We start from the raw sequence: 24,572 nt of genomic DNA, 5'->3' as shown, positions 1-24,572 counted from the left end.
AAAGGTTTGAAAACTGCCATGTGTTTCCCAAAAAATATTTTGAACAGGTTTTATTTCCCATACCAACAAATGGACACACACAAAATGTACAGGACCCCCGTCCACATTTTGGACAGCCATAAATCTGTGTACAACTGAACATTTGTAATTGAGCTGAATGGAAAATGGGCTTCACCACCCCTTGCACCAGTCAGAGTGGTGGCATTTTGACAATTATATATGGAGCTCGCGTCATAGCGCAACCATCTGGCATTGCAGCCATGTCACAAAACAACACAGATAACCTCCAGGGCTGGAGGCTTCCAAGGGGAGGGCCACTATGTCTCTGCATGAGACTTGGAAGCAGAACATTGCACGCCAGCTTTGTTTGTTTGGTTGCTGTGTTATTTGCCCCTTTTTTTTTCACTGGCAAGAAAATCCATCATTGGATGGGAGGTAACTTGGGTTGAAAGTCAAATACTGTAGGCCTATTCTCAAAAATCAAGAGTGGGTCTATCGAGCTTACAAAAGCCCTACAGCAAATGAAGTCAAAGTAAAGCTTCATCATAACATCTTTTGTATCTCGTGGTTTGATTTAGTATCAGGGAGCTTTTGTTTTTGTGTTCATAAAACCTGACTTCTTGTAAAGATCAAGACCTTGTCAACTGCTTAAGAAAGGTGTATGTATTAATTTTCCTATGAAAGCATCTAGGAAGTGGACTCTTATGTCCTTATCTAGTACATATGTTAACATGGAAAATTCTACAACTAAGGAAAACCGCCCATCATTAACTGTACTTATGTGAGACATGAACGTACATGTGTTATTTTTTTCCTGTGCATTCTAAATATATAAAAACAGATAAAAAGAGACAGCTATTTATTGCGCATAATGGTATGCACCAAGAAAGACATCTATTAAAAACACTCCAAATACCTTTATGGTTTTATATACATGCTGTAACCATGTAGAAAGTAATACTCACAATATTTTGCATATTTTGGCCATTTTAAGCATTACAGGAACTTCCTTCCGATTGGCGCATTGATTTCACATGACAACATAGACAAAACGCCAACATCTTCAGTTAACTTTTTCAAACTCAGAAATAAAAACACAAATTGTGTAGGCTTATCTTTTTTGTAATTGTGTGAGATTTTGTGAGTGCTAAGCTAACGCGCCGCAGGCAAGTCTGTCGTATAGCTAGTGCTAGCCTGCTAGTAACTCGCCAGTGTGTTATGGCTAAGTGTCAACGTGGCAGAAACATAGTTCAATCGGCGTGAAAATATTAATAATAACAACGTCGCTGTAGAAAGAGATGTCACTTCAAGAAAAATGCATTGAATACATTGTTTGTATATTGTTGTATATATTGTGTGTGTATATATATTGTGGTATATACTCAGGATGGTCCGATGTTTTATGGTTTAATCCATGAGAGAAATTGGCTATCGATCACATACATGCAGTATAAATGTTTAAATGCACTACACACTACATGTGAGGAGTCGCAAAGATTTTTTCTTGTGAGAGCTACTTTTACAAAATGAAAATGGCCAAGAGCTACTCATTTTTGTAACATTTATTTCAATAGCTTATGTCAAGCCAAACAAAGCCAATATGCTTGGTTTTTTTCAGACCATAAAAAATGCTAGTATCCATAACTCACGTTGTGTATTTCACAATACATTTATTTCTAGTATTCTTCTCACATTAACTGAAAACCTAAATGAAAAGCAGGTCTGTGCCCGGAGAGGAGACAAAATGCCCTTCGTAGTACAATGTATTAATAACTACTCATCACAACATATCATCACGAATGTTGTTACTATGTTACTTCTTTGCTTTGCAGTGCATCCATGACTGTGTTTTGATGAGTTTGATGTCAGTCAAGATGGCGGCAATTCAAAAAACTTGCTGGGAGTATTTACTGGGAGATGACAGCAGTATGAGAACGGTTTATTAAGTGAATCTTTTATTTTGTATTGAGTACTTCAAAGCAATTATGTGTGTCCAAGTGACGTGGCTGAAAACTTCAGGGGGTGGGTAGAATTCAAAGATGGAAATAACAGCTTCAAGGGAGATTTAAAGCTTTCAAACAAATCAATGATGTTTTGAGAGAGAAAATCTCTATTAATTCTTGCACTGCCACGAGACAGCAGGGTGAAAAGGAAAAACAACTCAATGAAATACTGTCAAGCCACATGATGCACATTCAAATATCTTAAAATCTAGATGATCGATTAATAGGTGTGCAGTAAAGAGTTTTAAATTGACCTCCACTTACGCTAAACAGGCCAAACACGGATCAACAGTAGATTGTACACTTTCATTCCCATTTCATACAAACACACACTTGCCAATACTCCAATATCAAAACAAATGATATGAGGAAAATACAGTTTAGGGCGTCAAATTAATAATGCTGTTGTGTTGTTGCACCCCATCCACACCAGAACTCCGGTCAGAGTGCGAGTCCCGACACAGTAACACAGCTATGGTCCAATTTCCATCCAACAGGTTAATTTGTGAGGAGTATAACGTCCGGTTTCTGTAATGAATGAACATTAACATAAATGTAAGTCAATAACTTAGAGGAGCATATGCTAATTACACACATACAGATATTGTATTTAGCTTCACAATGAAAAGGGCGCCAACAGGTAAGCTAGCACTGAAAATGTCAGCATAATACACAGGCGCGCACAAAACAATGGGCGATATTCGCCCCCCTAATTTGCATATAAATACGATCACGAACGATCGTTAACAGCACATTAACTCACCTTTATCACTAACGCAGACAGACATATACAGTACAAGGACAGCTTTCTAACGTGCCAGTATAGCTCGGCTGTGGTCCTACTGAGGACCCCTTTAGTTGCCCTGCAATTTGCCAGGTACAAAACCCAACATGAAGTCAGCCCTGAAAAGTGCCTGTACTAAACACAACTTTTACAACAGGTGTTGAACAAATGGTCTCAAAGTTGATATTGACTGACTATTGATTTGTCATTAAACGCTTTATTGACCAAAAATCAAGTAAAGTGTAATCAACATCAGCTAATCAGGATCCATATTGAAATGAAATGGATCTTTGGTGGACTAAACATTTTCCGAAGTTTTCTAGCTTGAGTATTAATGTATGTTCAATCAAACTGCATATGTGATCAGGAGGAGAATATGACCATCCAGTATCATCAAGCCACTTTGTCAAAAGGACCTCTGTGCCACTTCAAAATGTGATGATTAAACAGTAGAGATTTTGTACTACTGACTTTGGGCAAACAGTGCCAAAAATGGCGACACTCTCTCTCCATCCGAACATGTTCTATTACTGTGAATGGATGACTGCTGATTGTCAGGTGAGTCGCTGAATTCATTATCCTGATTCTTCCAGGCTGAGGAGAATTGATTCTTATCTGCTTCTGACACTGTTTTGTCAAGCGGCGCCTCATCTACATATCTTTATTGGAATATATGTGATTCTATCTTGCTCCCTCCAGCCTTTTTGTGCTATAATGTGATGGCCCTGCAGTCACAAGTTACACACAGAGTGTGCTTGCACATAGTGAGTCGGATCATTAAGATACAGTCAGAGCATCATGTGTGCATCAGTATGGAGGAGAGGGTAGTACAACATTTCTCATCATGCAATGACATGGTTGGAATAGAAACAGCATGGGTTTCTTTGCTATAATTGGGCATTATAGATAAGAAGCATATCACGTTCTGCAGCTGGGCCCATCCTATCACCACCTTCAGACAGGAAGAAGGCCAGAGATTGACATGCATGGCTGATGACAAGAGCTGCAGTGTAACGCAGAGCCCAAATAATAGCACAGGTCTGCTGGAGGTACAAAGAGAACGGAGGCACATCTGCTGACTGATTTTGGAGGGCTTTGGGTGACAAGTTGACCAATGAAGAGTTGCTGTCATTTGAGTTTATATGTCCAACAGTATAAGACCATCAGAATATAAACATACCAAGATTCTGCCATTATGAATTTAGATGAATTTAGATTTTTGAACCAACGTATTTCCCCTACGAGAGTTGTGAGTTTGCTAGAGCCTATCCCAGCTGCCTTTGGACGAGAGGCGGGGTACACCCTGGACTGGTCGCCAGCCAATTGCAGGGCACATATAGACAAACAACCATTCACACTCACATTCATACCTATATGGACAATTTTGCCAATTAACCTAGCAAACATGTTTTTGGAATGTGGGAAGAAAACCAGAATACCCGGAGAAAACCCATGCATGCACGGGGAGAACATGCAAACGCCACACAGAGATATCAAAGCGACAATCAAAGATTCTTCCCGATCTCCTGACTGTGGGATCTGTACATCACTCGTCCACCGTGCGGCCCCAGGAATTGACTTATAAATAAAAAATTCTACTTCGGAACTCACTTATCACGGTCGGGTCTGGAACAAATTAACCAGGATAGGAGTTACTCTAATTACTTTCCTTGGTAAGTCATTACATTTATTAAGGACTAATTGTCTTATTAATTCATGGACTTTTTTTGGGAAGTAACTATAACTAATTGCTTTTTCAATGTAATTTTCCCAACTCTGCTAATGATTGGGTCATATTATTCTGTTTAAAGTTCAGTAGGTTTCAGAATAGAAAGCAATAACGTCATCGCCAGTGGAAGTGCATGGTTCCTCTGCCAGACCTCCTCAAACCATGCATTGTACAAGGTTGATGCAGGTACATCCAAATATAAGAAAACTACCAGTGACAAAGGCAATATCACAAATTCTTAACTTTCAAAAACAACATTGACTCACTAGCAACACATAACAAGGATACATGATGTTTTGTTTTAAAAGGGAAATAAATATACTCTATCCAGATAGCAAATGAGACACAGCTGTCACAGGGAAAGCTGAATGTAGGACAGGACATGCCGGCTATACCACTAAAACTAAATAGAACTCACACACATGACATTGTCCCCAAAAAGCCAAAACCAGACAATTCCAAAAAACAAAACCTCATTATCTTACAATTACCAACAGCAGTTAAGCTTGTTTGTGTACAGTAACAATGAGCTTCAACAAGTACCAGTGAGGGGATGCCTGCTGGTCCTAATGCACTACTTAAGGTCAAAACACTGCTTCATAAGCTTGTTAACAAGCTTAAAACCTTTTCATCTGATTAGCAAAAGGCGGTGGCATCCACAGCTAAGCTTGGCAGCTGATAACCTTTATGTCGATGCTTTGTGCTGCAAAATGTGCTGCTGACAAATGTTGACTGTTGTTTCCTTGTTACAAGTCTGGTCGCCCTACAGGAGAAAAACAGAAAGTACAATTCCAAGACTTGTTTATGTCCTTCAAATCTAATTGGACCTTGGTGTAACTCCCGTGGCATGCCATTGGAAGGCAATAAACAACAGAGAGAATGGGTAATTACTTCATATTGCTGCTGGACATGTTAATAGTCACTGGCATGCTGGGTCCTCTTCTCACCATGGCTATTCCCACTGGCCATGGAAGACAATTTGTGGTCTATGCACAATTTAAACAAAGGGGCAGCGAATGACCTGTGGATAGCGAATATGATGAAGTTTGCTATTAAAAAGCGGCAAGACAAATCCCACAGCAATTGTGACAGTCAGTGAATGTTTCCAGCTGGTGAGCACTCTTGAGTAAACACTGACATTGTCAATGGAAAATTACAATGGATAATTATGGCTGATCAGCAGTTATATTTTATTAATTTCCACATGTGTAGATTGTTTTGGACTGTCAATATGGTATACAATATGTGATGCATATATGCAGTTCAGTAATTTGTGATGTATGAGTTGGACAGGAACAGATTTGTGTATGATTTTGCCTTTATTTACCTTAGAATGAAAGTAATCATTATCATCAATCATCCTGAATAGCCAGTACTATGTGTAAACTTTAATGAGTGTGAATGGTTGTTTTTCTATATGTGCCCTGTGATTGGCTGGCGACCAGTCCAGGGTGTACCCCGCCTCTCTCCCGAAGACAGCTGGGATAGGCTCCATCACCCCCGCGACCCTCGTGAGGAAAAGCGGTATAAAATGAATGAATGAATGAATGAATGAATGAATGAATGAAAGTAATCATTATCATCAATCATCCTAAATAGTCAGTACTATATGTAAACTTGAATGAGTGTGAATGGTTGTTTGTCTATATGTGCCCTGTGATTGGCTGGCGACCAGTCCAGGGTGTACCCCGCCTCTCATCCGAAGACAGCTGGGATAGGCTCCAGCATACCCGCGGCCCTAGTGAGGATAAGCGGTATGCAAAATGAATGAATGTAGACTTTAAGCTTTATTTGAAGAGGCTTCTATGGTGTAAGCGAACGCCAAACGTCCCAATGGTCCAGACAGAAATGATGCAAAATAAACACTTAAACCACTGTAAAACAAATCCAATCGGAAAACGCTGCAAATGCCAAAAACACACACACAAATCTCAAAAACAATTGCATGAGAGAAATGCTGCAGGGTTCACCGATTAAAATTGAATTTTGCCATGCTACAGGGGGAGTCAGACCTGAGGGATGCGATCTCTAAAGACATGAGCGGGATGCCCAGAAGAAACTTGGCTGACTTTTGAAGAGGCGTAATGAAAAGGTACATTGTTCTTTTCGTCTTTGTTAAATACTTGGCCATAATATTTTACAATACTATAGAGCAGTGATCCTCAATTACAGATTTGTCAAAGGGCCAGAATTTTTCTTGGCAGACACTGTTAGAGCCCAACAGTATTGTTAAAAAAAAAGGATTTCTATAGCAATATTATATATATAGTATAATATATATGTATTTTTACACTCCAGAGTTTTGCACAGGTCCAATTTAAAAAATGTAGAACCACCCACCTCTTAATAATCGGGGCCATGAGTGGATGAGGGATGTATTGGCTGAAAGTGCCCTTGGGTTTTATAGTCCTATGAAACAGTGTCATCTTCCCTAATGCATTTTCAGTAAATGCATATTTTGTAGTCCAGTTGCTGTTAAAATTCAAATTCAAAATTTCAGTGTCCTCTTTTCTTATTTTTAGAATTGATAGCGACATATTTGTTTTAATGCTATCCGTCTTCTCTATTGTGACAAGCACGCCCTGCTGTTGCTACTTACAGAGCAGATGAAGCACTGCATGAACGAGTACTTCTCTAGTACTTCTTTAGCATATGCTTTTAATCATTAACAAGCATTTGTGGGACTTCAGCATGTTGCAATATATAATATAATGTTTAGCATTTACGAATGTTACGAGTGCTGTGTTATGCAGAGTAGGTAATGACATCATTGTGAACAGAACCACAACTTGGATCCAAATCCATGAAGCCCACCACATTCTGAGCTCTACATATGTTTTCATTAAATGTGCACCGGCATTCCAGTTATTATCTAGTTTGAGGGAGGGAATTTTAAGTAGAGGGCTGTTGAGATTTTTGTACCATCTACTGGCTGCCAGTACAAACTACAACAACAGTTCACAACCTGCATCCAGGTTGTGTAGAATTGTGATAATTTACATCATAGGATCAAAAACAGGTCTAATATCATAGGCACCAATGTTCCTCGGTATAATCATAATCATTTCAATGTCACTCAATGTGTATTTTGTTATTAATAAAAAAAAATGCTGCGAGAAACTTTACAGCAACTTGGTTAGGTGTAACATTTCACTGTTAAATATTCCATTAGTCAGATCTATAAATATGACGTGCATTAATCAAATACTGCACAAGTGTACACCATCCTGTTTTAAAGCAATTAAATGAAGTATTTCCCAGTTCATCAACAACATGAGGTATAATAACATCATATACATAACCGAAGTAATAGTTGAGTCAATTGTTATTGATTCATACCGTTCAGCTGATTGTAGACGACATCTTCCAGCCTCTCCAGCCGCTGCAGAATAGACTGCCTGTCTACCAAGTTGGTAACTTTGCCATGTCTGGCCCGCAGCCTCTGCTCGGAAGTGCGTCCAATCTGAACAAGCTCTTCAGAACGGTCCTGGATCCTGCAGTAAACCGAGAACAGGATGATGCCCACGAACACTAAGATGTTGACGGTTAGCAAAGTTTTGATTTTGCGTGCCACAGCCATGAAAGTGACCCTAAATAGTCCAAACAGTTCATGTGTGGTGGTCCTCTCGGCCACCTTGCAGGGTCTTCGTGGAGGGTGACTTTCCACTAAGAGAAAAGGTCAACGCAGATCTCTTCAGCACCACGGTCAGTTCACTCGGAGCACCACGAAGTGAACAAGCAAACTCGAAGGTTGGGTGCTATCGGTTCCGGGGAAGCAACAATGGCTCTTGTCGTGGGGATTACAGCCGGGACACGTTTATCATCTCAAACAGCCCACGGCGGTTCCCAAGCATCTCCCCAGCACCGTGATAAGTCGCCACTTGGTTAGTCCCGATATGTATCGTCCATCATCCCGGAGAAAGACAACAATAACATGGTCCTGCTGTCACTCGATACGTTCGTGTGTGCAAATATAAAACCGAGCAGCTTAGCTCCGAAACGTGCATGCATGCTTTCAAACACAAATGACAGGACAAAAAAGGAGACGTGTCTTATCCTTTGTTGTTGAACGGGTTTCTTGTGGTCCTCGTCCCCCTATAAAAGCCGATTCGCCCTAAAAGCAAAGCAAGGAGAGATGGGAGAGATGCAGCCGGGCCAGTGTGGCATGTTGTCTCTCCTCCACGCAGCCTCCCAGCTCGATGTGCTGCGTCCTGACGTGCACAGGCTCGTCCATGAATAGTCATGAGCTCAATTGGTCTTAAAGCACAGAATAAAAGGCAGAAAGTGCGTGGTTACACATGGCAGAGCAGCCGCCTCCGCCTATTACCTGCTGATGTGTAAAAGCTGTGTCAGAAATGTTTATATATAATTATATATATACATATATACATATATATATGTATATATACGTTTTCATCCACTATATGTGTGGATTACTTGCATTTTACCCCACATTCTATTACATTTCAGTACATGTGTGTGAACACGCTGGTACACAAATAAATACATTCTATACACAAATAAATTATATACATTTGTGCAATTTCATTCATTTATTCATTCATTTTCCTCTACTGATCGTCCTCTTTAGGGTCATAGGTAAGCTGGAGCCTATCCCAGCTGACTTTGAGTGAGCGGTGTGGTACAACCTCAAACTGTAGTAGGTTTGGATATTGTTTACCTGTTATCCTGTACTTTTGAAACGGTGCCGTTGCCTAGAATGTGTCTGAAAGGAAAGGAAAATAATAATAATAATAATAAATTCTATTTCAAAGCACCTTTCAGGACCTTTCCAAGGTCTCTGTACAGAAGATATAAAAGCACCAAGATAAAAGAGAACATACAATAAATAAGAACATACAATAAATGGGGGGGGGGGGCATGTGAAGCAGTTAAAGAGAATAAACATAAACATTTTATTGAATTGAACAGAATAGTCCATCCATCCATTTTTATACTGGTTATCCTCACTAGGGTTGCGGGCATGCTGGAGCCCATCCCAGCTGTCTTCTGATGAGAGGCGGGGTACACCCTGGACTGGTCGCCAGCCAATCACAGGGCACATATAGACAAACAACCATTCACACTCACATTCATACCTATGGACAATTTGGAGTCATTTAAAAAAAATCAATAATATAAATAAAACGCTAAGTAAGAAGCAAGTCACCAATATGAAATAAAATCTACAACTAATTATGTGCAAAAAAATATTTGCTAAATCACAAGTGTTGTGTTGCTAGTGTGGATTACGATGGAGAAAAGTGTGTGCGTAATTTTTGCCTCATTTCATTGGCACTAATTATTAACTATTAATGTAGCACTATTTATGATGTGATAATGAGTGTGGGTACTGTCCTTATAGGCCAACTATCCATCCATCCATCCATCCATTTTTCTTCCGCTTATATGGGTGCAAGTCACGGGGGCAGCAGTCTCAGTGGGAAGCCCAGACATGCCAGTCCCCAGCTACCTCTTCCAATTCCACCAGGAGGCAGACCTAGCATTCTCAGGCCAGCTGTGAGCCATAATCGCTCTAGCGTGTCCTTGGTCTGCCCCTGGGCCTTCTCCCTGCTGGGAATACCTGGAACATCTCCCCTTGGAGGCATCCAGACTAGATGCTCAAGCCACTTCAACTTGCTCCTCAAAACACTAGCGTGGTACTACGCAGTGTTTGGGAATCATTGGTCAATATATACAATCATGATAACAAGGTCCAATGCAAGAGCAGTTTTGACAAACAAGGTAATTTTAATTTATTCATTCATTTTCTACCCTGGACTGGTCGCCAGCCAATCACAGGACACATATAGACAAACAACCATTCACACTCACATTCATACCTATGGACAATTTGGAGTCGCCAATTAACCTAGCATGTTTTTGGAATGTGGGAGGAAACCGGAGTACCCGGAGAAAACCCACGCATGCACGGGGAGAACATGCAAACTCCACACTGAGATGGCCAAGGGTGGGATTGAACCCTGGTTTCTTAGCTGTGAGGTCTGCGCGCTAACCACTTGTCCGCTGTGCAGCCCGGTTTTAATTTAAACATATAAAAAGTATCCATGAAGAATATTACATATGATAAAACAAGCAGAGTAAGACAAATAATGGCACATTGATCCTGATAAATGTCAAAGAAGTCAGTACTGAAATTGTACTGTATTGTATCCCAGATCCCACATGGTGTGTGAAAATAACTTCTTTGTTACTAATATTAGATGTTTACGTGTGACCTTGTTAGCATGGCGAGGCTTTTGACACATAATAGCATTAGTGTGTACATATATCTCTGAGCTATTTCAGAAAAGATCAAAATCTAAATTAAAGTGGAAAATATGCACCTTATTGATGTCAGATAAGCAATTATTTTTTCCAGTCAAAACACATTTAGGTTCTGAAGTCGTAGAAAGAAGGAAAAGGCAACAATGATGACATGGCAATGCCATGCAGGCATTTACTAAGTGTTGGCTCTCATTTCATCACCTCCAAACCTCTTTGCTGCACATTTGCATGATGTTGAAGGATGTTGCTATAATGTTTGTATTATAAAAAAAAAAAAAAAAAGTACAAGCTCACTTTTAGCCTCAAAGTAGCTGTATGCATTCAGTAATTGTGACAGGAACAGTCAGCATACGATTCCAAATTACTTTCTCCTCACAGACTTGAAAGTTTGAACATACTTTCCACATGAATTATGGCTTAGAAATCATGTATATTTGCAGAATGTTTATTTTTATTTCATCATGCTGAAGCAGACTTACTAAGAGCTGCCCAAAGTACTTTGATCCCACTTCCCACCCACACAGGGATCTCAGATTTAACGCCTTTGATTTGTTTGTTGCATCATTCTAATCAGAAGACAACTGTGACCTTTTTGAGAAAGCACAGATCTCTTAAGGGAACATCTGGTACCAGCAAGGCATAGGTGACTTCAATAAAGCCAAACGTTACTCGAGAGTTTTTATTTTTCAGCATGAGAACTGCGTAGGAGGTGTACACAGTTATATTGTGCTGTGTACTAGAGCATGGTCTCATTGTTTCTTTCAAAGAAGGAAATAAAAGATGTTCAAGAGGACTGAAATGTTCAGTCATCCTTTACATCTTAAAATATCAGTAATCATGTGTGCCCAATATTGAAAAATGAGTGAAAAATATGCACCAGCAGAGTCACAGTCAGAGTTGTGATGAAACACATTCTTTTGCATTATGCACCCTTTGTATTTTAATGATGGTGAACTATGCATTTCCTCTCTGGTCTTGCAGCTCTCATGCCTTTCCCCTGTCTATTCGGAAAACCTTTGCCTTTGAGCATGGTTTAATTGGGATCCTGCAGCATGTGAGTTCCACTATAAATGATATGGATTTGATTTGAGGTCTGCAGAAAAAAGCCTGAATGTGGGGGGAAGTGACTGTTCCAACCACATCAGCTGCAGGGCCTCATCTGAGCAGCTTATGCAGCAGCTACAGACTCACTGATCCCTGTGAAAGACTCTCTGAAGATTCTGAATTCTGCATTCAGCACCCCTGCTTGCTTGTGAGAATGCAGACACTGGAACTCACTGGCACTAGCCATATTAACCTGGGCCATTGCCAGCTATCACTTAGTTGTCTCATGAACTTATTCCACATGAGCCGTTTGAACATATTCAGTGGGCGGACACACAGAGTCCATCATATGTGCTACATGTCAGTCAGTAATGGGAGCTTTCATTTGAAAGTGATGAATGAAATGAAACTTAGGGTTAGCCAGACACCAGAGAGTGAATGCTTTTGGGGTAACATTTGGTTGGATGCATGCCACTATTTTTTTGTCCATGGTAAATTTGATGCTGGCTGCACTGTGGATGAGTGGTTAACATGTAGGCCACAACATGTACGCCAGGAAAGACCTGGGTTGGAATCTCCGCTTGGGCTCCCACATTACAAAAAGCATGCTAGGTTAATTAGTGACTCCAAATGGTCCATAGTGTACAAATCCTCCCCCTGAGGACTCTAAGTGGGTTTCGAATAGAGGATAAGGGAATCTTAAAGAACCAAATCATAGAATAAGAACCAGATTGTTTATTCCTGACAACAATACCTAATACAGACGTCCGGGCTTATTTGCAGTCCCTGTATGCCTACAAGTAAGCGGGTCTTATTACAGTGCAGCTGCAAAAAAGCACCCTTCCTTTCCCTGCCTGGCCTTTTGTGCACTCGAGGCTGGAGTCCTGAGGCTGGAGTCCTGGACCTATCAGCTTTCGCCACTGCCCTTGCTTGAACGGCTTCCATGGTTCTGCTTTCGTTTGTTTGCAGGGGCATCAAGGCATCTGGAACATTCTGCTTTTCCTTTCTTGCAAAGCAAGCTGTCATATGCATACCCGATGTTTCCACCTTACTGTCAGTTGTCACGTTAGTCCTTTTTTGTGTGGGTGCATCTCTAAGTATCTTTTGTCTGTATTTGTGAGACTATGTTTTAGCTGTTATCTTTAGCTAGCAAAATTGAGCAAATACCTTCAATAGGTATGAATGTGAGTGTGAATGGTTGTTTGTCTATATGTGCCCTGTGATTGGCTGGCGACCAGTCCACGCCTCTCATCCAAAGACAGCTGGGATAGGCTCCAGCACACTCGCGACCCTTGTGAGCATAGAAAATAGATGGATGGAATTTGATGCTGTCCCCTCAGTGTTTGACTCACAGAACATAAAACATCCAAGTAGAGTTACGTTTGCTGCCATTAATTATACAATAATACCTAATTGTTATTTTCACTAGTTGTGTGTTCATTGAGAAATAGTATAAAGTTGTGTTAAGCCTTGGATTGTATAGCCAAGCAAGACACTGGATGCAGACTCAGAGATGAAAGCGAGTTGCAAACTCCGGAGGGTGTCTTGGCACCAAAGGCTTGAGATCCAGCAAGCTGAGCATGGCAAACAATGCAGGTGGGTCTGCCAAGAAAAGGCCAAGATACATGGAAAACAGGACACACTAGAAACACATAATAAGAATGACTGTGGACAAAAGAGGTAAACAAAAGCAGAAATTACTAAGAGGAAAATCATCTTAGCTTTAAAGTTATTAGCAGTTCAAAACAGCAGACCACAATTATAGGCCACTACTGTATATCAGAAGGTCTCATAACAAGTCAGTGTTACATTTACATGATGTATTTGTGAAACTGGCTGGCTCACAAATGACTTCCATTCAGGCAGGGTGTGTTCAGTACCAACTTTCATGGTATTCATGGTATGAATGAGACTGAATGTACTGTGTTTTCTATTTATCTATTTGCTGGGATAGGCTTCAGCTCACCCATGACCAAAAAAAGGACTGGTAGTGTAGAAAATGAATGGAGTGCATAACATACCTTTCAACCCTTCAGTTTTCCTTGGGAAACTTTTAAAACAAATATCATCTCCATCAAGACTGATGGTATCCATGCTTGAGCGACAGCAGTTGGGGTCTTCCCACCAACTTCCCTTATCTTCCCAAACATTTTCTGGATTTTATCATGCAAATGTTGACATGTATGGTACATTATCTATTTTTTCCCTACCTATATAGCCCTCCAATAGAATGCCATAACTCTGCAAAACTAAAGCATGTTGCTCTATTGGGCATGGCAAATATAATAAAAAAATACACATAGTACACAACAACATATGCTTGTCTCTGATCACCTGATATACAGACTTGCTGTGCCACTACCTGGATAAAACACCAACCACCCGAAGACACTTTGTGGTCACTAATGTAGTGCTGTCTGCTTTCCGGCCAGCACTAAGTTCATACATTATCACATTGACCCTAAGGCTAATAGCTAAGCCCCAGTTCTGTCTGCATCAACTTAGCTCATTCACATTGCACCTCTGGCCACGTCTTAACTAAATTAGAATAATAACCCTGCGGAATGGAATATTTAGTGTGCAGCTCTGGGAAAACATTGACAACCGTTTTTTTTTCCCCTGTAGTCTATGGATTACATTTCCATCCTATAAACGCAGTTCAGTTTGGTTTACCACTCCTACAGCCTCGCTTCTGTACGGGTGCACTGTCACAGGATGCTCCATCCAACTCCCGATGGAGCTTCTGCCTGTCGTAGCTGGGATCAGACCTGCAGCCCTCTGGAGAGAGCATCACACCCCTAAACTTGTGAAATGTCATACACCCATTATCTTCGCCTCAATATTGTTCAAAACTTCAGGCTTCCTGTTGTCCTTTCTCACATCACGCAGTTAATCTATGTGATCTAAATTTTAATACCCTAAACCTCTATAGCAGGGGTCTCAAACTCAATTTACCTGGGGGCCACTGGAGCTAGGGTCTGGGCAAGGCTGGGCCGCATCAGGTTTTCCAAAACGGTAGCCTTCAAGTTATTTCCTTTAAACTTAAATAGCCAAAAACTTACCACTTCCACACGGATAGGGAGGATAACTATTAACAGTTATTTAACCTTTAACATGAACATTAATCAAACATAATATTTTTTTCTGGGTACATGATACCATACAGCATCCATATCAAACTTGCGCGGGCCGCACTAACATTAAACTTTCATATCAAGGCGGGGGCCTCAAACTACTGTCCTGTGGGCCACATTTGGCCCGCAGGCCGTGTGTTTGAGACCCCTGCTCTATAGGATCCATTGGCACCATGTTATCATCAATTTACTTGTTCTTGCATGATCACAGCATGTATATGAAACAATAAAACACTGTTAGAATTGTTTTTTAGATGGTTTCTCAATGACGTGCATTGTTAGCTAGGTCATATTAACTCTTTTCTTGTGTTATAATGCACAGAAAAGGGAAATAAATATGTTCATGTTTCACAAAAAGATTGTGAATGATGGGCAAAAGTCCCCAAAAAGTGCAGTTCCCCTTTAAGGTAATGTACATCATTAACATAAACACAGTTATAAGTAACTAAAAACAGAGACCTCGGAATCAGTGGTGTCGCACATCAGTAATGATGAGGACATGTGCACAAAGCGCAAATTGATTCCCCAAAGCACACGCAACAGCAATTTATGGTATAGCATAACTGTGTCAAAGAATATAGTGGCTGCTGGCAGAGGGGATCAAAACCATGCAACACATCCGACTGGAATTCCTCTTCACAAACACAGCATCATGCTATTGTCAGCCCATTGTCACAGCTTGGAAACTCGCCTTAAATCCAAGCCTTTAAATCCTCTTTGGAAAAACATATCATGCTTGACATCCCATCAATGCCACAAAGATGATGATGATGATGTGTGGTCAGCCTTATGCCAGCACAAACATTTTTTCCATTAAAATTAAAAATACTTGGCTAAGAGAGACAATGTCAATGTCTGTGTCTGCTCCCTGCAGTTCAAAGTCCCCATTTGCTCACTTGTAATTAAAGATGGAGAATGTGTCTTGCAGACGTAATTAGAAAGATCTGCCATCGAACATGGAATGTGCGTGGGAGCAGAAAGAAAGTCGAGGTGGTGGGAATGAGCAACTGTGAAGCTGTGTGGCGAACAAGGTGTGCATACATGGAGGCTGAATGGCGCAAAGAATTGCAACGGCTGAGGTCAACACGGGTGCAAAGAGCTGCTAGTCATTTGTTTCACGTTCATAATCCTACCATACATACACACACACACACACACACACACACACTCCCAAATGGCTGATTAGAGGGCAGTGAAGGGGCTGGGTGTAGCACTGTGTGTCTGTGTGCTTGTGGAAGATATTCATTTAACCAGTTGATGCTCCAGCACAGCTGTAATGCAATACAGTTTTTGTTCATCAGTGAGCAGGAAATAGAATTAAAAATGATCAATAACAGTCACACTAAAAGCTAAGTGAATGTGTTTGTGGCATTGGTTTTTCATTGATTTGTTTCACACCACAAGAAGATACTGGTCCACAACATCACCCATAATGAGAAGACTTGCAAGATAGTGATCAATGATGGTAACCAGTAAGTGGAGTTGAACAGAAAATCCATCAACATAGTATACAGTATAGTAAGGGACTGTCTTGTGGTTTTAAAGTAACATGATATTTGATGAATGTGAGAAGCGTAGTGTACATCTTCCCTCGTTATATCATAGTTTTTCATAAGAAAATAAGCATTTTAGGGCTGCACGGCGGTGCCCCGCCTCTCTCCCGAAGACAGCTGGGATAGGTGACCTTTGTGAGGATAAGAAATATAAAAAATGGATGGATGGAGTTGAACATCCTTGGATTGTAGCCCACGAAAATACTTGCTGTTTGCCATTGTCTTTAAGCATATTTAATGTCTTTTATGCACAGCGGTCTAGTGGTTAGCACACAGATTTCACAGCTAGGAGACAAGGGTTCAATTCCACCCTTGGCCATCTCTGTGTGGAGTTTCCATGTTCTCCCTGTGCATGCGTGGGTTTTCTCCGGGTACTCCGGTTTCCTCCCACATTCCAAAAACATGCTAGGTTAATTGGCGACTCCAAATTGTCCATAGGTATGAATGTGAGTGTGAATGGTTGTTTGTCTATATGTGCCCTGTGATTGGGTAGTGACCAGTCCAGGCTGTACCCCGCCTCTCGAACGAGGAAGTGTTGAATACTTCATGCTATGTTTTCTTATATCTTACAGGCACATGTAAGATAAATAAAAATTCAAACAAAATGGCGAATAAAACAAATTTTCAACCATCTTGACGTACATTACATTGATGAAACAATAGCCATATGTCTACTATATAGGGTAATATGACCGTAAAGTTGACTATAGGGGTGTTATTTCAAGTCTACAGGACTGTAATAATGTTAAAATCCATATATAGAAGGTTATAAATAGTTTTGCTATGCTTTATCTACAAAAATATTCAATTTGTAAACATTAAATGCTACTTTGCGGAAATTCGCTTGTCACAGTCCGGTCAGCAACCATGTTTGTTTACTGTTTACTGTTTATCTAATATAGTATATCCTAGTATTACCTGGTATGTTTGGAAAGGTTTGCATTTTATATGGAAGCAGAATAAATATTCAGCGAGGGAGGGGGGTTACATTACCGATTGATTAAACAGGCTTGTGTTTTGCTGGCAAATGATATGAATAATGAAAATTATATTAATGCAAGATAATGTGTATTTTTATTAAATGGGAATGATTATATTGGCTGGATCTGATTATTGCAGGGGTCATGACCTCCCTATCCCTCGTGCAAATAGCTCAGAACACTAAAGAGTAAAGAATAAACTCTCTCTCCTCTGCCATTTTCAATACACCAACAACAGTGTAAATGGATATTTATCCATTTCATCAATCATTTATATTTCTTTCACATTGCTTTTTTGTATGTAAAACTATCATTCTGGGGAAAAAAACATTTTTTTAACCTTACCTTACTTTTGCTATGAATGAACCTTTTTCTAACAGCTGTCTGTGCTGTCCACTGAAGGACATTCAAGTACTTTTTTGCAAAAACATCCCAAACCCTAAAATGTATTACCAGATAGTCAGAACATCTAAAATCTATGCTGCATCTTCCTGGCCCTTGAATCATTTATCACGCAGTCCACTGTGAAGAAACCCCAGGAAATGAAACGACTACTGGTGCTTCAAATTGCTTCATTTTGCTTTTAAAGACAAATTGAAATGGAAATATCTCTGTTTTAAACTAGTGTGACAAACTCTGCTTTCTCCATTTTTATTCGTGGCATCTATTTTAATGCGGGTGAGTACTAAAGTCAATTGAAAGTTAATTCCAATGTGTTTGATTAATGGGCACTGGAGAATGCTCTCTAATCTGCGCTGTGTTCAACTGTTCCACTTCAAGCCACACAGAGGTAATTAGTCCTGCCATTCTCCTGGAGTAAATGTTTTTGCTGCACATTACCTTACACCGGCATTGCTTGTATTGCATCTTAACATAATCATCAAAACATATGATAAATATGAGGAAAAAGTGTTTTTATTCACCAATAATTAGAACATGTGATCCAATAGAAGAGTGTGATTCTTTAGCTGAAGGTTTTGTTGTCGCTACAATATCGACATAAAGTCAATTAATTTAAAAATAATTCATTTTCTTCCATTTATCACCTTCACGGTCAGAGGTGAGCTAAAGGCTATCTCAGCTGACTTTGGGCGAGAAGCAGGGTCGACCTCGCAGGAAGGGTCATGCAATCACAGGACACATATAGACAAACAACCATTCATTCATTCCTAAAGGCAATTTAAAGTCTCCAGTTACCCTAACTTTATACTGTGGTAGGAGTACACAAGGTGAACCCATAAGGAGAACATTCTGAGCCAAGATTCAAATCCATAACGATGTGGCACCACTTTTACAAACAGGGGAAACAACAGGGAAACTGTGAAATCGATATTAGTTGAAATGAAGGACCGGAAGAAGTCCAGAAGCTGGAAACAAGTACTTGTAAGTCATTAAAAAGGACCTATTATGCTTTAAACGATGCCAAAGTTTCCGATAGTGAGGTTTACGCATTTGTATAAGCTGAGTAGGACCAATTAAAGCAGAGTGGGCGTGCTCAATGGCTGTTTTCGAAATTCAAGAAAAATTGAATAGGTGCAGGTTTTGGAAGATCTCAGAAGCTTTTTGTGCATGTAAGATTCCTTATTTATAAATTGAATATTTTCATAGTCAAAGCATAGAACACCTGTATATAACTTTCAAAATCATTTTTTTACATTATTAAATTACACCCTTTACACTCGTTCATTCATTCATTCATTTTCTACCGTTTATCCTCACGAGGGTTGCAGTGGGTGCTGGAGCCTATCCCATCTGTCTTCAGGCGAGACGCGGGGTACACCCTGGACTGGTCGCCAGCCAATCACAGGGCACATATAGACAAACAACCATTCACACTCACATTCATACCTATGGACAATTTGGAGTCGCCAATTAACCTAGCATGTTTTTGGAATGTGGGAGGAAACCGGAGTACCCGGACAAAACCCATGCATGCACGGGGAGAACATGCAAACTCCACACAGACATGGCCGAGGGCGTAATTGAATCCTCTTCTCCTAGCTGTGAGGTGTGTGCGCTAACCACTCAACCGCCGTGCAGCCCTATAGAAGACATAATAAATGTAAATATGCAAGACTCATACTCATGTGTTGCTGTGAATGTGTTGCCTACAATCGAAGACTGAGTGGCGAACAGGAAGTGATGTCAGGGGTTCAGGGTTGAGTTTCAGCTTGATGTGGGTTACAGCTGCAATAATCGCCTGTGTTATTACAGGGGACTTTTATTATGGCATATTTGGCCTTTGGTAAATAATTCATTTCAAACCTGCAATAAAAGCCTGTTGTTCTGGCGATCAAATATGAAGCTGGTGTGGTGTGTCTCATTGAACATCACAGTAGCATTACTAGTGACTAGTGTGACTAGTGACTAGAATATTTCATCAATGTCTCTGAATGTGTCCTTTGAATGCTTTATACATGTATTTTACTTCATTTAGCCATTTTAATGCCTTAATGAAAATGCTTAATTTAAAGCAGAATTTATCAATTAATGTATTTTCGAAAAGTGAAGCCACAAAATGCAGGAAACGACTGTACTGTGATATTGACTGGAAAAAAAAAAATTGCATTTCTAACCAGGAAGCAAAATATACTTCCCAAAAATCCCTTCAGACTAAAAATAATTTATGTAGCTCAATGATGCAATCAGTCATCCCCTGCAAAGGTATGGTTTTATTCTGATATGTCTGTTGGCAGGACTACACAAAAACAACTTCATTCATTTGATTTCTAAATAACAGCAAATGTCCAAGAAGAAACTAATCCCCCATTTTTTTATTATATTGAGAATATGTATAAAGATCAATATTAAAATTGTTTGGCTTTGGAGGTCTGTATTGCATTGTATTCCATCCATCCATTTTCTATACTGAAAATGAAATGAAAATTTTCTATGCATGCTAAAATATTTAGTATACAGGGAACCACATATGCTGGGGGGGTTGGGTGATGTCTGTGAGGGACAGAGATAATGGACAGACTTCACTTGCCTAGACACCCAAGGCTATTTGAATCAGGTGACAAGCATGTGGAGGACTTGTTTTGGACAGATAATGGCATTAATGTTAATGTTAATCTTAGCAGAAATACATACTGTAGTTATGTTAGGGCATAATTATGATTAAATATTAGTCCAGTCAAAGTGCAATAACAAACCGTATCTTCCTGACCAATATTGTTATCATTATATCATATACCTTATGAAAATGTATTTTCTAAGCAAGCAGAAAATGACTCCATCGTTTGCAATCCACAGAGTAGCTTCACTAATTTTGTAGATGTCTTTCAATTAGCAATTAATGAAGACAGAGCAGAAATGGTTCCACTGATCAATTGTGCACATAATTAGATCAGGGATTTTCTAATGAGGAGAGGACGGGAGGTAGAGAGGAGGGCGAGGAGCGGCACACACTGCTAACAAGTGATTGCTAATTCAACTGCGGTGTGTCAGCAACTCATGTGGTGTTTTAGTGTTTGATTGGGGATAAAGCTCAGCTGAATGTAAGCTGAATGAGAAGGAAATGTACACATTAAGAGCACAAACAGCAATACATTAATCATGATGGACTTAAAAAATGATGGAAGGCCTGATACAAAGGAAAACACTGCCCTCTGCTGTAACTGGATTATGGTTTTGTTGCATATAGTACTATGTACTATATTGGCTGCAATGCATCTGTAAAGTTCAGAGAGGTAGAGGTACTGCAAAGAGGAATGGGTGAAACTTCAAAAGTGCATCAATAAAGTATTATAAGCAAAGGCTGTGAATACTAAATGTGATTTCTTAGTTTTCAAAAAAAAAAAACTTTCCATGTTGTCATAATAGAGTGACAAGAATCATGAGGAGGAAAAAAAATATGTATTCAATTTTGAAAAAAAGGCTGCACTTTCTGAATCTACACTATATTAATAATATTCATTGCCGCCTGTGGTTATGAAAATCTACAACAAAGTGCAGTGTTTAATCTAGTACTTGTACTGCTAACCTGCAGTATTATTTTTCACACCCTATCAAAAAGAACTTTTAAGTGCAGAAAATTAAAACACAGTAATTAATAAAAATATATAATAGGTTTGGAAATTTACCTCGTGGGACTAATAAAGGAATATATTATTTTATTTTACAGTTACATGCGTGATTGACGCTTATTATTAATACTCTTCTTACTTTCCTTAGGACAATACATAACTGTGACGCATAACAGGTATTTGTCATATGAATTGGAGCTGCTGTCACCATTTTTGCCACTAGAGGTCAGTGTTGCCCTGATAACCGGATTTAATAGGTCACAATGACTATGCAGCAATGACACATTGATGCATGTAATACATTGCAATTGGTGGGAAATTAATTGATTAACTGTAATTATATTCAATATAAAATGTTTTTATGATATTTGGTTATTATATGTTTACTTTGGAACATCATAGCATGATATTCATACATATGCATACACAGAGATGTTTGTCCTTTGCCCTTTCTAAGTGTCCTTAAAAACACATAAAGTATGAATAGTAATACTGATAATATATATGCTGGTGGAGTTCATAAGCAAGACTAAAGACAAGACAGATTTTAAGATGTAGATATTTCTTCTAAATACATGCAGGAGCTTCTCAAAATAATTGTTTTGACTTCTACAAAAAATGCCCATGTATTATTACTGTATGGGGCATTCCGTGTCAGAATAATGTGCAGAACATTGAGGGCATGTTTTTAGCAAGATTGCAATCACTCCTTCTGTCAGACATGTGCTACAAGTCTCTAAAGACTCCTCCAGCTGTTTCAGAAAGCTGTTCATGCTAAAAAAGAAGATTGGGAATGGTGACTCTTTGTAATGTGTTTGATAAATTTGACAACGAAGGCATGTCCTGAAATATCCCTTCTTGGTAATCATCCCGATGCATCTTCACACTGAAGTACATGTACGATTGCCTTACTGATTGCGTAGTTCAGAGTTCTGCATCAAAAAATACCATAAGTGCCCTGCTGGTTTGATGTGGTGCTATTAATATAAAAAGCACATACTGTATAAAAAAAATAATAATTTTACAAGAACACTGTGACTTTGGCCAATGCTTAAGATTTCACCACCAGTGAAATAACTTTTAATGGCATGCAGACAATTGCCCTGACAAGTGAACTTAGATCCACAAGGAATTAGGAATGTGGAAACAACTTTACTTCCTTTTGGCTATTTTTCACACATCCAATGTAAAAATGGATTGGTACCGGCTTCTTACTTCTGATACTCATAGATATAGTTGGTAATGCTTCATCAATGTCAACACACATGGCTAAATATGTGTCTGTTAACTTGAATGGGACCTATTATGCTAATTTTTCAACCCTTTGTATTGACTTGTGGTCTCCTATAGAGCAGCTACACATAATAACCTGCACAGAAAACTTTTTTAGATTTTCCAGAATCTGCACCTATTCAGCTGTATTTCCTTTGGTTTGTGCTTCCTGCCAAAACGATCTGTTTTAATTTATTCCACTCCACTGCGGTTGGTCACACGGCCCCAAAGTGCTTCCTAACTATGGACCATATAAGGAAGTCCGTCCCTCTGTGACATCACAAAGGGAGTGTCTTACTACGCCTTTTGAAATCCAGCGTTTAAAGCCATTCCAAATTTCTTTCAGGGCTCACTTCCTACATCCGCAAATCTCATTAACTGAAAATTTGGCATTGTTTAACACAAGAATACAACATTCTAACTACATTTATAGGTCAGAAAAGTGTAAAAATAGGTACCCCCTTTAAAGGGGAATTTTTCAGCCCTTTGTATCAAGTTGTGGACTCCTATAGAGCAGCTCCACACAATAACCTGCACAGAAAACCTTTTAGATTTTCCAGAATCTGCACCTATTCAGCTGTATTTCCTTTGATTTGTGCTTCCTGCGAAAACAGTCTGTTTTATTTTATTTATTTTATTTATTTTATTTATTTTATTTATTTTATTTATTTTATTTATTTTATTTATTTTATTTATTCCACCCACGGCCCGCCTCCGGGCATGCATGCCCACTCCACTGTGGTTGGTCACACGCCCAAAGTGCTTCCTAACTATGGACCATATAAGGAAGTCCATCCCTCTGTGACATCACAAAGGGACCGTTTTACCACGGCTTTTGAAATCGAGCGTTTAAAGCCATCCCAAATTTCTTTTAGGACTCACTTCCTAAATGCGCTAACATCATTATCTGAAACTTTGGCATCGTTTAACACGAGAATACAACATTCTAACTACATTTATAGGTCAGAAAGGTGTAAAAATACCCCCCTTTAAAGGAGAATGTTTCAGCCCTTTGTATCAAGTTGCGGACTCCTATAGAGCAGCTACACACAATGACCTGCACAGAAAACTTTTTAGATTTTCCAGAATCTGCACCTATTCAGCTGTATATCTTTGCATTTCGTGGTTCCCATGAAAACAGTCTGTTTTCCACACCCACTATGCTGTGGTTGGTCACACTAGCGAGTACTTAAAAGGAGTTCCGGTTTGTGCCGCTAGCAAAGGGTATAGGAGTGTGACTTATAGTCCGGAAAATACCATAAATACAGCATACGTGTCAGACTGCAAGTGTGCAGATAAATTGTCTTAACATACACTTATTTAAATTCCATCTGCTGTCTTCCACACATCTTTCAGTACAGCTTAGATTCCTTACAAGCAAGCATCCTATAGCAGAAATGTTTTATTCAGTGTCAATCGCAAAGGCAAGCACAATGCCAAATTTGAATACATTTGACACAGCATCCTGAATGAGTTATTTTTAAATGACATCAGGTGTAATGGTGTGCATTTCTCTGTGTTACCTCTGCTAGATGTTTGTCAAACTCAGTGGAATATATTACTTCACATCTAATTTAAATTCCAGGGAGGTGTGAGTATGTTTTGCCATGGCAGAGATGTTGCTTTCCTGCAATGTAATATTTTTGGGCTCATGCCCTTAGATGCATTTGTCAATTTTGTTGTGCTAAAAAGGACCGCATTGATATTTTTAGAATAGTGTGAACTCTCTCTGAGGATTTTTTACTCTGGTTCATACA

The 24,572-nt window shown here is 39.5% G+C and overlaps 1 protein-coding gene across 1 annotated transcript in view; it reads right to left on the bottom strand.

Moving 5' to 3' along the window:
- galnt9 (polypeptide N-acetylgalactosaminyltransferase 9) overlaps positions 1 to 9,217 on the bottom strand; it is a 74,545-nt gene extending 65,328 nt beyond the window's left edge. The window contains exons 1-2 of the mRNA XM_058070779.1: positions 9,198 to 9,217; positions 7,856 to 8,773 (exon numbers count right to left, since the gene is read on the bottom strand). Of these exons, the coding sequence (XP_057926762.1) occupies positions 7,856 to 8,096 (241 nt within the window). The 5' untranslated portion in view covers positions 8,097 to 8,773; positions 9,198 to 9,217. The remainder of the gene's footprint in view (positions 1 to 7,855; positions 8,774 to 9,197) is intronic.
- Between the last annotated feature and the right edge of the window lie 15,355 nt (positions 9,218 to 24,572).

This window comes from Doryrhamphus excisus, chromosome 4 (genome assembly GCF_030265055.1).
Source record: "Doryrhamphus excisus isolate RoL2022-K1 chromosome 4, RoL_Dexc_1.0, whole genome shotgun sequence".
NCBI classification, from domain to species: domain Eukaryota; kingdom Metazoa; phylum Chordata; class Actinopteri; order Syngnathiformes; family Syngnathidae; genus Doryrhamphus; species Doryrhamphus excisus.
Note: the sequence above shows the minus strand (reverse complement) of the source record. Positions and strands in the feature narration are given on the sequence as shown.